At 34.0% G+C, this 12,792-nt stretch overlaps 3 protein-coding genes and 5 non-coding genes across 14 annotated transcripts; 2 read left to right on the forward strand and 6 right to left on the reverse strand.

Annotated features, from left to right (window-relative positions):
- The first annotated feature begins 163 nt into the window (after positions 1–163).
- Positions 164–3,516, forward strand: LOC146911347 (uncharacterized). Of its 6 annotated transcripts, none has more exons than XM_085724127.1 (6): positions 164–623; positions 742–834; positions 919–984; positions 1,848–2,019; positions 2,175–2,261; positions 2,360–3,516. In XM_085724127.1, the coding sequence occupies exons 2-6, from the start codon at positions 800–802 to the stop codon at positions 2,471–2,473; spliced, it is 474 nt and encodes a 157-aa protein (XP_085580253.1). In that variant the 5' UTR covers positions 164–623; positions 742–799; the 3' UTR covers positions 2,474–3,516. The 6 variants fall into 6 exon arrangements, with proteins under 6 accessions (XP_085580253.1, XP_085580250.1, XP_085580249.1 ...); XM_085724124.1 differs by having other exon boundaries at positions 1,848–2,009; XM_085724123.1 differs by having other exon boundaries at positions 742–786; positions 886–984.
- Positions 3,517–6,696: 3,180 nt separating this feature from the next.
- On the forward strand, positions 6,697–8,234 carry LOC146911348 (epoxide hydrolase 1-like). Its single transcript, XM_085724118.1, has 3 exons — positions 6,697–7,197; positions 7,327–7,571; positions 7,663–8,234. The coding sequence occupies exons 1-3, from the start codon at positions 6,730–6,732 to the stop codon at positions 7,907–7,909; spliced, it is 960 nt and encodes a 319-aa protein (XP_085580244.1). The 5' UTR covers positions 6,697–6,729; the 3' UTR covers positions 7,910–8,234.
- A 244-nt stretch (positions 8,235–8,478) lies between these two features.
- On the reverse strand, positions 8,479–11,031 carry LOC146911349 (large ribosomal subunit protein eL18). 2 transcript variants are annotated; one of them, XM_085724130.1, is made up of 6 exons: positions 10,997–11,031; positions 10,803–10,892; positions 10,346–10,473; positions 9,385–9,513; positions 9,092–9,274; positions 8,479–8,759 (listed from the first exon to the last, which is right to left on the reverse strand). In XM_085724130.1, exons 4-6 carry the CDS (start codon positions 9,445–9,447, stop codon positions 8,601–8,603), a joined length of 405 nt encoding a protein of 134 aa, XP_085580256.1. In that variant the 5' UTR covers positions 9,448–9,513; positions 10,346–10,473; positions 10,803–10,892; positions 10,997–11,031; the 3' UTR covers positions 8,479–8,600. The 2 variants fall into 2 exon arrangements, with proteins under 2 accessions (XP_085580256.1, XP_085580254.1); XM_085724128.1 differs by lacking the exon at positions 10,346–10,473.
- Positions 9,665–9,741, reverse strand: LOC146911350 (small nucleolar RNA snoR53Y). The gene has a single exon (XR_015021016.1). It is a non-coding gene; the product is annotated as a small nucleolar RNA snoR53Y (small nucleolar RNA).
- LOC146911351 (small nucleolar RNA snoR69Y) lies at positions 9,902–9,998 on the reverse strand. The gene has a single exon (XR_015021027.1). It is a non-coding gene; the product is annotated as a small nucleolar RNA snoR69Y (small nucleolar RNA).
- LOC146911352 (small nucleolar RNA snoR69Y) lies at positions 10,109–10,202 on the reverse strand. The gene has a single exon (XR_015020738.1). It is a non-coding gene; the product is annotated as a small nucleolar RNA snoR69Y (small nucleolar RNA).
- Positions 10,410–10,502, reverse strand: LOC146911353 (small nucleolar RNA snoR69Y). Its single transcript, XR_015021024.1, has one exon. It is a non-coding gene; the product is annotated as a small nucleolar RNA snoR69Y (small nucleolar RNA).
- Positions 10,590–10,685, reverse strand: LOC146911354 (small nucleolar RNA snoR69Y). Its single transcript, XR_015020734.1, has one exon. It is a non-coding gene; the product is annotated as a small nucleolar RNA snoR69Y (small nucleolar RNA).
- Positions 11,032–12,792: the final 1,761 nt, after the last annotated feature.

Below are 12,792 nucleotides of genomic sequence, written 5' to 3' on the forward strand. Positions count from 1 at the left end.
TATCTAATCCTAGCAAACATGCTTACCCTAATTCTCAACCCCTAACCCTACTTTTTTGGCTCCAAATCGTTCCAGACCGTTAGATCATTATAATTAGGGAGATTATAATATCAGCCGTTGATCAATTCTCACTCCTTGAAAATTGATTCACGCATAGGGAAACAAAAGAGGTTAGAAAAACAAAACACAGCAAACACGTTTCCTCTTTCCCAAAACATGCTGACGCGTTTCTTCTTCTTCCTCCTCTTATCATCATCGCCACCACCAATCCTCGCCCCCATCCATCGGCGACGACCACCAAACCTCTCCCTCAATCGACCGACGTTCTCCACCTTCTGCTCAACACACCTCCTCACACCACACAACCACTCTCTTCTTCCCACTGTTCACCTCCCTCCGCAACAACAACCACATCCTCTCCGTGCGCCGCCTCCACTTCTATCAACACTACTGTCTCCTCCCTCAACTCTCTTTTCACCATTTGTTGTTTCTAGAACTGATAGGGTTTTAAGTTGTTGAAAAGATAGGGCTGAAACGGCGGCGACAAAGGTCACGACGGCGATACTGGTGGTCGGAGCAGAAGGGGAGAACGCCGGTATATGAAGGGAAAGGGAGAGGGAGAGGTAAAATTTGTAGTTAATATTCAATTAATTGTGTAATTGTTATACTAAATAGTTAGTCCAGACAAAGTAAAACTAAAATTGATTGATTTACTTTCATTCTTTGTTTTGGTTTGTGAAGAAAAACATTCAAGTGATTGAAGTGCAGTACAAGGTGCTATGAAAGGTTTGCTGCAAATATGGACTTGATGACATCTACATGGATTGATTATTGGTAAATTAATCTTTATGATATTTGAGTGTGATTTTTTTATTGATAATATAGCATGAAATGAGGTATAATGAGATTGAAGTGCAGTACAAGGTGCTATGAAAGGTTTGCTGCAAATATGGACTTGATGACATCTACATGGATTGATTATTGGTAAATTAATCTTTATGATATTTGAGTGTGATTTTTTTATTGATAGTATAGCATGAAATGAGGTATAATGATATTTGAGCAGATCTAACTTAATTATTTTATTTTCTGAAAGGATTCTTCATAAAAACTTTAGGCATGAACCAAAAATGTACGACACATTTGGATCTTAAAGCAACCTATAACTCAAAAAGTTATTTAGCATGATATTTTATGTTGAGAATGTGTCTTGACAGATGGTGTTATGTATCTCATTTTCAAATTGCTATATTGTGTTGGTAGTTGATGTGTTTTTAGATCGTATTTGAATTAAGAAGACTTAAGTTTATATGTCCAAGACTTAAGTTTATATGTTCGGACATGAGGGAGCTTTTTCTTCGTGGCTGTTAGTGTGTGTTATGCTGCATTATGTGTTTTGTTTATGTAAGTTTTTTTTTCCTCTGCTGCTACTTCAAATTCATGTCTGCCTCCGATGTTTCTGTTTAGCCATTTTGTGCGATAAGCTTTGTTCATTCAATTTTACTCTTTGCCTAATCTGTGTTACATGCATGAATCCATGTCTCTCTTCTTTAGGACTTCTCATGTATAAAATTGTTTATATCTTTCCTTTTTATTACTCTCTCTAACACTTCTTTGTTTGACATTTTTATGGATTTGCATTTGCAATAATTTAAACCCCTCATTTGGGTTTTTTTCCATACTATTTTCCCTAGATTGTGTGATTATGGAAGGTTAAACCTGAAATGAGAATGACAAGGTCCTGATACATTGATTTGCTTCAGTTTCTAACATGTTAAAATTAAGTTATATCAATTAATTCATGTACTCATGCCTCTAAAACTATCCGCATTTTTTATTCTTGGCAGGTTAATTGGAAGAAAATGGTGCATGTTGTTTAGCCATTATCGTTGTGGGACCTATCCGTCAATGAATTTGAGGCAGGGGAGGGGAACCTTAAATCATGTGCAAAATGAGAAGGAGAAATTTGAGAAGCTGATTTTGTTTGAGCTTGAATCTGACGGAGAAAGGTTCTTATGGGTAAATTTTCTTCTTCCACTTTTATTTGTTTCTTTCTCATCTGTTTTGCTATAGAAGAAACTATAACAGTTGGATCTTCATGTTCTCTTATTCATATTTTTTTCTCTTGAGATTTATCTATATTGAAATTGTTCACTTTTCTCACCTTTCAACAGAGACAAAAGTATTCCTGTGATGATGATTTACACCCTTCTATTTCTCCGACAAGATTAAATTCAAGAAACATGTCAAAGACAGATGAGGTTTTTCTTTGTTCCTTAGCGACATGAAACAACCTTCATTCGTAATGCAAACTACTTTATTCATTAATAATACTGATGGTTGATTGTTTCATTACCAGGAAACTAAGAATCTTCAACAATCACCACCACCATTTGTGAAGAATCTACAGATTCCATCTTATTCTTATACTAAGAAACTAAATCCAAAGTCCAAACGCTTCAATGGCTGCTGAGAGTTCTTCAAGTAAACCTTCGAAGGATTCAGAATATTCTCCTATTGATTATTCTGAATATAAGAAAATCCTTGAAGAAGACCCTTTGGCAATCATGGAAAAACTCTTATCTGGTGAACTTGGTCATTCTTCACAGGCTTCTCAATCTACACCACAAGCAGAAGCTACTGAAACTCAGATTGAGTCAATCAAGATGATGCTTGATGAATTAAGGGAGTTGGCATTTTCAAGAAACCTATTGAAACATTTACCCAATTATGTGACTCTTGGAGAAGAGGTGAAAGCTTTGTTAGTTAAATTCAATTATAGAGCCAATGAGCTTTCTGAGAAACAAAGTTCTGGTATTACTGATTTCACCAAAATCTTTATAGACGCCACATTGAATATTGATGAAGGAAAATTGAGCAATGTTACTCTTACACATCTTAATGTGGATCATAAAGATTCAATATCCAAGCTTCAAGCATCCAAAGAGAAGATAATGAAGTTTGACGAGTCCATCAGTACCGCTGAGGATAAGATCAAGGCCAGGGATGTTGAAATTGAAGATATCAAAGCACAGATTCGTTTGCTCGAGGAGAAGCATGTAGGGTTCAACAAGAGAAGTCATAGTTAGAGGATGCTTGCTCAAAATTTAAGGAGAAGAGAACTGAAATTGTAGAAGAAGCTAAAAATGTACTAATACAAACCTGCGAGAAGATTGATAATGTAAAAAAGAAGAAGCGGGAGTTGGATTCAAACTGTGATACGCTTGAAGGAAATTATGCCATAATGAAACTGTCACCTCCATAATGAAACTTATATGTTATTTAATGTTTTCAGGTGAATTGGTGCTGATGGTTACATATTTTGCAATAGATGCACTTATAAGAAACCAACTATGTTAGTCGATTTGCTTTGAATTGATATATTTAAATGAATTCAGGGTGGAGTAACATAGGCCGGACAATTATGGCTTTGTATGTCTATCATATCTAGAATTTTTTAACCTATGTAAGACGATCATACGTCAATTAATCGCATTACGTCGGAACAATTCAGTACATTGAGTAACTATATATTAATTTTATCGGATATATAACAATGGCTTTCAACTAATGTTTTTAGCAAATTATGACCCGTGCGGCAGCACGGGTAGACGATCTAGTTGTTGGTAAATTACTCCAAAGTGGCAAACGAACACCAAAGTTGTGATTGAATTTTTAGAAGGACAAAAATTAGGTGTTTTTTATATGATTCTTAACCAAAAATACATTATTTTTTTCGTTAAGTAGCTTAATGGTTACTAAATATTCACCTCTTAAATTTTTTTTATAATAACAAACATTGATAAAATTATGAGTTTGAAGAAATCGTGCGGAATTTAATTAAGAATGCACTTAAAAAAAGTGCATGTAAGTTTTTTCCTTTTTAAAAATGAGTATAATACAATAGAATGGGATTAAATAGATCAAAATGGAGAGGATTTAATGAAATAGGATAGGATTATCATTCCATTATTGGAACCATATGTTAGGTCATGAGAGGAGCCAGGGGACTGCCCACATCTACGTCAGAGCAACCGCACAAGTGAGAGGAGATGATGAATTGATGGACTCTCCAACACCATATATATGACTGAGAGGGACAATATTCTCATTCTTTTTTTCGTTTATATTTTGGTTTTATGGGACAATATTGTTATTCTTTCTATTTATTTATAAGGGTTTATTCTATTGTTGAAAAAGCGAAAGAAATATGTTGAAATTGTTAGGCGAACGTTGTCATCAATGTATGAATTCCGACACATTTATTTATATGTGTGAGTTTAAAACGGTTTTGTCATTTTGTTTATTCACCGACAAAAAAATGAAGAAAATAAAATGAATCTTTTTTAGATGAAAAGATCAATCATCTTAAATACAATGTCCATAAACAAATGCATTCCTGATCAACAATTGAAATAATTCGCATTCCTGATCAACAATTGAAATAATTCAGTCAAAAAAGTTGAAACGAGGAAAGAAGAGGATTTGGAAAGGGTCAATGCATTACTGATTACTGTTCAGCCATTGAAACAAAATTCAGTCAAAAAAACTGAAACGGTTTAGAAAAATCAGAATAAGGAGGAATAAAAAGATGAATTAGCTTTCTCTGAGTGCATTACTGATAAAAAAAGAGTCTTTGCTAACAAAAATAAAAATAGCATGTGATTCTTGTATGATATGAAAGATTTAAGGTCAAATGCATCTAAAGGTCCTTTAAGTTTTTGGTTTTTCCCAAAGTGGTCTTTTAAGTTTCAAAAGTCCCAAACAAGTCCTTTTAGTTTTTGAATCGTTTCAAACAAGTCCTATTGTAGATAGCATAGTTGGTAATTGCTTCCTTGAACTCATCTTTGGTACCAAATTTGGCTCCTAACACCCACTTAAAATTAGTTATCTTTTTAGGAATGACAAATGGTGGATAATGCTCTTTGTTGCTATCATCTGAATCATCACCATCATCCTCTAAAAGAACTTGTTTGAAACGATTCAAAAACGAAAAGGACTTGTTTGGGACTTTTGAAACTTAAAGGACCACTTTGGGAAAAACGAAAAACTTAAAGGACTTTTAGATGCATTTGACCAAGATTTAACTATTAAACTGAATTAACTAGTTATTCCATAATCCAAAGCATAACCCATCAAAAAAATATATATTCATAGCATAAAATTGGAGGGCAAATAAAATAAGGGTGAGGTGAGTAATAGAATTGGATGAAATGGATGCATCAAATTCCATTTCATCACTTTTTTATTATTATATTATCTAATCAATAGAAGATAACATTTTTCATTATCTAAACAATAGAATGTTCCATTCTATACCACTCCATTTCAATGGAACACCGAAAAGTGGAAAGTAAATTGGTAACAAAATGCATTTAACACCAGAAAGAAAGAAAATGAAAATTGCTGTTGACACATATACAAAGGTTGAGACACACATGTAAAAGACGAAAAATCCCTCGGTAGTTAACTGCCGAGGAACTAAACCGGCTGCAGTTAACTACCGAGGAAAACCTCGGTAGTTAACTACCGAGGATATCAGACCCTTCTCTTTCTTCTTCTTCTTCTTCTTCTTCTTCTTCCACTTTATTTAAAAATTTCACAAAAAAATTGACCCCACCCCTTCCCTCTCGCGACAACATCACCACCAACCTCGTTTTAATCAATTGAATTTTTCAGCTTCCCTTATCAGAAGTTTCAATTCGACTTCTCCCTAAGTCCCTCATAAAATTGAATTTTCCAGATCCCTTTTTCAGAAATTGCAACTCTTCAATCCGTTTTGTTGTTTTAGAAATTCGACTGTAAAATCCCCTTCTCAGAAATTGAATTTTCCAGATCCCCTTTTCAGAAATCCTCATAAAATCGACGCCACCAATGAAAGTGAGAATTCAATTTTGATTCAAAAAATCATAATGGATGGGTGAAAACAGATAGAAATTATATAGAAAAAAAATCAAAATTATTGATATTAAAATTATATGGAAAAGCTATGGCTGTTTATGGTTTTGGAGGTAATGGTACTAGTTTTGCAGCCACAAATTGTCGAATTTGTTATAGGGGGTGTTTATGGATGGGGAGAAAGTTAGAGTTCAACAATCTATGTAAAATAAATAGATTAGTGAAAGCAGATCGAAATTAATTGGAAAAAATTCTAAATTATTGAGAACAAAATTGTAAGGTGTTTTCCAATAACAACATTTGTGCAGCGCTTCAAACACAGAGGCAGCAACAATGATAAGCTAACTACCGAGGAAGAAGAAGAAGAAGAAAGAGAAGGGTCTGATATCCTCGGTAGTTTTCCTCGGTAGTTAACTGCATCCGGTTTAGTTCCTCGGTAGTTAACTACCGAGAGATATTTTCGTCTTTTACATGTGTGTCTCAGCCTTTATATATGTGTCAACAGCAATTTTCAAAGAAAATCCCCCGTGTTACTGATCCTTCACGATTTACTCAACTCGGTTTATCTAGCACCATCTTTATATTTTTAAATTATCTATCTATAAAATCTGAAAATGACATTTTGTAGCTTTTGTCCAAAATTTAATAATTTTATTCAATGATCTTACGACACTTGGTCGATAGGATTTAGGACAATGAACAGCGCCTTAAAATAAACATAAACATCTTGACCAACAAAAAAAAATAAAAAAAATAAAAAATAATCATGAAAAACAAATGCAGGTAACAATGATTTCTACTCTCTAGCAATTTCCGTAAGAAAAAAAAGAGATGGAAGGCATAGAACACAGAACAGTGGAAGTGAATGGAATCAAAATGCATCTTGCAGAAAAAGGAAAAGAGGGACCAGTAGTCTTGTTCCTTCATGGCTTCCCCGAACTCTGGTACTCATGGCGCCACCAGATTGTGGCCCTCAGTTCCCTCGGCTACCACGCCGTAGCTCCCGATCTCCGTGGCTTTGGAGACAGTGATGCTCCCACTTCAATAAGCAACTACACAATCTTCCACTTAGTTGGTGATATCGTTGCTCTCATAGACTCACTTGGTGTTGATCAAGTCTTTCTTGTTGCTCATGATTGGGGTGCCTTAATTGGTTGGTATCTTTGTTTGTTTCGTCCTGAAAGAGTCAAAGCCTATGTTTGTCTTAGTAGTCCCTTCCTACGTAGAAACCCAAATAAAAGGATCATAGATCACTTGCGTGATGTGTATGGAGATGACTACTATATCTGCAGATTTCAGGTTCTTTTATTATCCAGCCTCTATGTGATCATATTTCAAATTTGAACTTTCTGTTTACAAAAATTTAAGTGAGATTTTACTTTAATGAATGATTGGAAAATAAATAATTGTTTTTGATCCATGTCATAGGAACCAGGTAAAATGGAAGCTGAGATTACTGAAGTTGGCACCGCTTATGTGCTGAAAAATATCCGCACAACACGGAAAATTGGTCCTCCAATACTTCCCAACGGCGAGTACGGAACTGGATTCAACCCGGATACCCCTGACACCTTGCCCTCTTGGCTTACAGAAGACGACCTTGCTTACTTTGTCTCTAAATTTGACAAAACAGGCTTCACTGGAGGATTGAACTACTACAGAAACATAGACCTGTAGCTCTCTGATTGTTTGTCTCCTTGGGATAATCAAATTTTCATTTAGGGAATATTTGTGCTAATGACTTGAATGCTTCTTTGTTTGCAGACTCTGGGAGCTCACAGCTCCATGGACCGGAGTGAAAACCTTGGTGCCAGTGAAATTCATTACAGGTGAGCTAGATATGGTGTACACTTCGCTAGGCATGAAGGAGTATATACATGGAGGAGGAATGAAGGAAGATGTGCCGAATTTAGAGGAAGTGATTGTACAAAAAGGAGTGGGCCACTTTAATAATCAAGAAGCAGCATCAGAAATCAGTAAACACATTCACGAATTCATCCTGAAGTTCTAATCGGTGCCATAAACGTGACAAAGATGTTAATCATCTCATTTGCAACAGTCTTGTAGCATACGAATATGAATATTACGCTTACGAGTTCATCAGAATGTTACATATGAGAAGAATAAGATTGAACTGAAATTAAGTGCCAAGACCTTGATGATTTTAAGTTTGCATAGATTATACCATCTTATATGGTTGTACTAGTCAATTATCTCATTTGATTGTACTACGTAGCTCTAGTATGTAACATATCTCATCTTGTAGTATACGACTATTACGCTTACGAGTTCATCAAAATGTTACATATATATGCAAGAATAAGATTGAACTGAAATCAAGTGCCAAGACCTTGATGATTTTAAGTTTGCATAGATTATACCAAATCTAAGCAACACGTTATTATTTCTCTAAATTTCACAACATTTTACATACGCCAACCATGATTGGTAAAAGAGTAATGCTAGCAACACTATCTTTTAAACACCCTCTCTAAGTAGATAACTAAAAACTTAATACCCATTTATTGGCAGACATCAAATTCAAGTTAAAAGCAAGGCCATGTATAACAAACAATCTCAATAACAAACAATCTCAATAATACTGAATCTATGTAACAATAAATATAACATGTTCAAAACTGATAAAAGTTGAATTTCAGAAGTATCAAAACTGTAGAAAGGCACTTAAAAAAATTATCAACTCAAACCCTAAATCCTCTACTCTTCCTCTTTCCTCTGGCCTTCTCTTGTTTCCTTCCCTTTGATCTTACATAAGGCTTGGAATGGCTGTGTGGCACACCAGGAGCACGACCAAAGTGTTTTACTGCTTCCCTAGCATTCTTTGGGCCTCTTAGGAGGACCTGAATTCAACAAGTATATTAATTAAGTTGGCTTCATAAAAGCTTGTTGGTAAGCTCAACATAACCAAGGCTATCCCATCACAACTACTCACAGGAAGAGCTAATATAACAAAACAATACTGTAAAGCAAGAAATAATATTTAGACAATTCATGACACTGCAACCAAAAATATACCATTCAAACCAAGTCTCCAATCTAAAATAGACACCAAAATCTCTTATAATTGATGATAGCAAGTAGTAAGTACTGTTTCCCAATCATAATGACGCAATGGATAGTAAGGCTGTCTAAATCATGCTCTAAAAACACAAATATTGGCATGAACTCATACCGTGTTCTGTCCAAGGGGAGCTCTAAGGGCAAGTTGATCAAATGTTAGGCATTCACCACCCGCCTTCTCTATTCTTGCACGTGCCGTCTCTGTGAACCTAAGGGCAGCAATTTTTAATACTGGGACTTCATATACCCTGATATCATCTGTTACAGCCCCCACAACGACACCAATTTTACCGTCCTGCATAACACAATAATCCCATGAGAAAATTAGATCATAGTAGAACAAATCAAACTAAACAATTATAATTTCTGGTATACACTTGTAATTGAGAGAAGACAGCAACACACCTTCCCCTTCATGTACTCGATCAACTTTGACAGAGAAATTGGAGGTCGGTTGACCTTGCTCATGAACAAGCGCTTGAGTATTACCGCATTGAAATTGCTGTCAGTCCTTCTAACAAGGAAGCGATATAGCTGATTGTGCAACACATGGAATTAGAATGGTTTGCATAAAAAGCAATAACAAGTAAAACATGCACAAGTTTAAATACAAAAGCTTTACAATAAAAGTTCCACACAATCATAAACATTTTTTGATGCAATAACAAACAATGAATACAGTGCTTGTTCCCTCAGTATATTGATATTAAAGATAATCATGTAATCAGCATTAGCATGGTTAAAAGTAACATCACTGGGAACCTCAAGTCCTATATCAACAACAAACACCTATCATGAAGCCAAATCCTTATATGTTATAAACTTTGACATTAATAAAAATGGAGACTGAATCAGAAAAGAATGCAAATTATTTATAATGGATGTTTCAAAAACAAAATCAAATAACGTACAATTGATTGTATCCAGAGGCTCAGACAAATGTGTGTTGGAACTAATTATATTCCTGGACCTTCCGGTCTCATAGAGCTGGGATCACATTTATCATCATCGTCGCTAAAAATACAAATGTGTTTTCGATCAACTTGGTCATATTTATACAAGTACAGCATAGTATTAATGTTTTAAAAAAAAAGCATATACTTAGTCCTAATGGTGATGGTGTGAGAGATGCAGAGGCTCAGACAAGTGTGTGTTGGAACTAATTTTATTCCTAGACCTTATGGTCTCATAGAGCTGGGATCACATTTATCATCATTGTCGCATAGCATAAAACACACACTAAGGCTAAATTCAAAAAACTAATAAATCCACATGTATTCGCATTATAAGTAAAGCTTAATTATCAACAAAAATGGATAATAACTTCAACAACAAAAAAATGCAAATAAAAAGTATTTAAAATTACTTTTCAATGTATCAGGAATGGTTCCTGGCTGAAGAAGCTATTCTATCTCCATATGAAAATGGACTGAGAGGCTCAGACAAATGTGTGTTGGAACTAATTATAGTCCTAGACCTTACGGCCTCATAGAGCTGGGATCACATTTATCATCATCGTCACATACGATAAAATAAAAATTATGGAAACTATATTAAAAATTATTCAAATAAAGTATATAAAATAATTATAAAATTAAAATAAAATACACTGCGAGGCTCAGACAAATGTGTGTTGGAACTAATTGTATTCCTTGGCCTTACGGCCTCATAGAGCTGGGATCACATTTATCATCATCGTCGTCACGTAAAATCAAAACACACATTATAGATCACCTTGATCACAATAATCACATAAATAAATAAATAAATAAATAAATACAAAAACGGCATTAATTTTATAAGACAGAGAAAATGGAATGGACCTTGACGAGGAGCTTGAGGTAGATATCATTGGATTTAGGTTCGGTTCGTTTGGTGTTTTTGCTCTTACCCCCAGCTTTGAGATCGATCCCCTGCATATCAAATTCAAATTAAATCAAACCAAAACTAAATACAGAGAAGACGAAATTGAAAAGCGCATTTTAGAGTAGATAGAAATTAGGATTAGATCAATTACCATTGTAGCTCAGGGTTCTGGAGGAGCACACTGCTACTTCTTCAATTGCAGCCGCGAATGCGTATTTATAGGCGGAACACGGAAATGAAGCTGGTGTCTAGGGTTTATAAGTTATGGATATGGGCTTTCTAACTTTCGTTTTGGACTGGGTAATTTCAGTAGAAAAATGCTGTTCACACATTGTGTTTGGCTGGAAAACACCAGTAGTTTACAAATATAACTTCATCGGCAGTTAACTGTTGATGAATTTTAACTGGCAGCAGTTAACTATCGATGGACATTTATATCTTTTTCTGGTGTGTCAGCCTTATCACATATGTATGCAACAATTTTCATTTCATTAAGTGGAAGCCCATTACAGTTTTGGTTCACTTTTTAAAATTTAAATTGATTTGCAAATTATTTTTGATTTTGCAATATTCAAAATGTTAACAGCAACTATTTTTATTGTACTACCACATCTAAATTATGAATGATATTTTTATAAAATTTAATTTTGATAAAAATTACAGATTTAGAAGTTTGTGGCTTTCAAATTGTATTTATATTATATTTGTTTTTTCAATGACACCAATAATATAAAAAATACAATATAAATTTTTATTTTTCAAGGACGACAAATAATGTAGCATTCTTATAAGTAAATTTGTTTAATAGTATAATTTAAAGAATGAAAAAATTGATCCAAAATCACATTATCTCATTTATATATTAGTATAGATTATAATGGTTAAAATGATCACAATTGAATGCATTTATTTTTTCGATTTTTTCGGATCATTCACTTTGTAACTGACGGGAACAATTGAATGAATGTCTATCTTCGCCGTTTTGTTTTATGAGAAGAAGCACACCTCTTCACATATTATTTTTTTCATTCACATCCTTGACATTTTTAATCCCCTTCTTTGATTATTATTCAAAGCAATTAAGAATTTTTTTTTCTCCGTCTTTTCTTCTAAAAGGCAAAACCCTGGGATTTGGTGCCTCTAAGAAGCAACGAGGTTGGCCTGCAATTTCTGGGTGATGGTATCAATCTACATTTCTTATGATCAGTAAATACATTGAACATGTCATCATTTGTTGTCTTATTGATGTCCTTGAATATCACGTCACAAAGATAATTTTTGCTCATTAATTCATTTGCCTCTCATTCACGTCTTTGACAAATCTACAGTACTTTTCTTCAACTTCGATCTTATTTCTTACAGTACTTTTTTGCCATCATATTTTTGTACTCTCTTCCGTTACAACTTATCGAATTTGTGTGGGATTCACTTGAGTTTTATATGATTTTTATTTCATTTGTTATGTTGTTTGATTTCTTGAATAGACGAGTTTATTAAAAAAATATGTACGCCCAAATCTTTACTTATATCATTTAGATCCTATGTTTAATTATTTTCATTGATGTTTGGTAAAATGTTGATTACTTTAATTTTCATGGAATTTGACTATAAGTAAAAAAAAACAACTCACGTCATGAAAAACATATGCAGTAAAAATACTTGAAAAAATAAAAATTCTGCCAATAATCCTATTAAGTTTTGGTGTGTTATTTTCTAAATTGAGTAATCCTCTCTTAACCATTTTGCCGATTTTTCTAAACTTTAAAAAAAACTCTCATGTCGTGCAATTGCAACATTTTAAAAAAAGAGATCAATGATGTAATTGAGGTAAGCAAAATAATATGATATACTTTCAAGAGAAAGGACTGCTGAACATAATGAGAGAGGGTTGAATGTTGGAACCAAATTATAAAAGACTAAGCATGTGTTTGGTTTAGCTTTTTTGTG

This window comes from Medicago sativa, chromosome 7 (genome assembly GCF_051527215.1).
Source record: "Medicago sativa cultivar Bolivia chromosome 7, Bolivia_mono, whole genome shotgun sequence".
Classification (NCBI taxonomy): domain Eukaryota; kingdom Viridiplantae; phylum Streptophyta; class Magnoliopsida; order Fabales; family Fabaceae; genus Medicago; species Medicago sativa.

Excerpts from the sequence above, each read along its gene's own strand:
- LOC146911349 (XM_085724128.1), bottom strand. Across the intron at positions 9,514-10,802 it reads ACCTCAAGCTCCTCGTCAAG|CTATATCGCTTCCTTGTTAG; the intron begins GTCCATTCCATT and ends TTGCACAATCAG. Across the intron at positions 9,275-9,384 it reads TCGAGTACATGAAGGGGAAG|GACGGTAAAATTGGTGTCGT; the intron begins GTGTGTTGCTGT and ends TGTGTTATGCAG.
- LOC146911348 (XM_085724118.1), top strand. The coding sequence starts at position 6,730 with ATGGAAGGCATAGAACACAGAACAGTGGAAGTGAATGGAATCAAAATG. Across the intron at positions 7,198-7,326 it reads ACTATATCTGCAGATTTCAG|GAACCAGGTAAAATGGAAGC; the intron begins GTTCTTTTATTA and ends TCCATGTCATAG. Across the intron at positions 7,572-7,662 it reads TACTACAGAAACATAGACCT|ACTCTGGGAGCTCACAGCTC; the intron begins GTAGCTCTCTGA and ends CTTTGTTTGCAG.
- LOC146911347 (XM_085724124.1), top strand. The coding sequence starts at position 2,463 with ATGGCTGCTGAGAGTTCTTCAAGTAAACCTTCGAAGGATTCAGAATAT.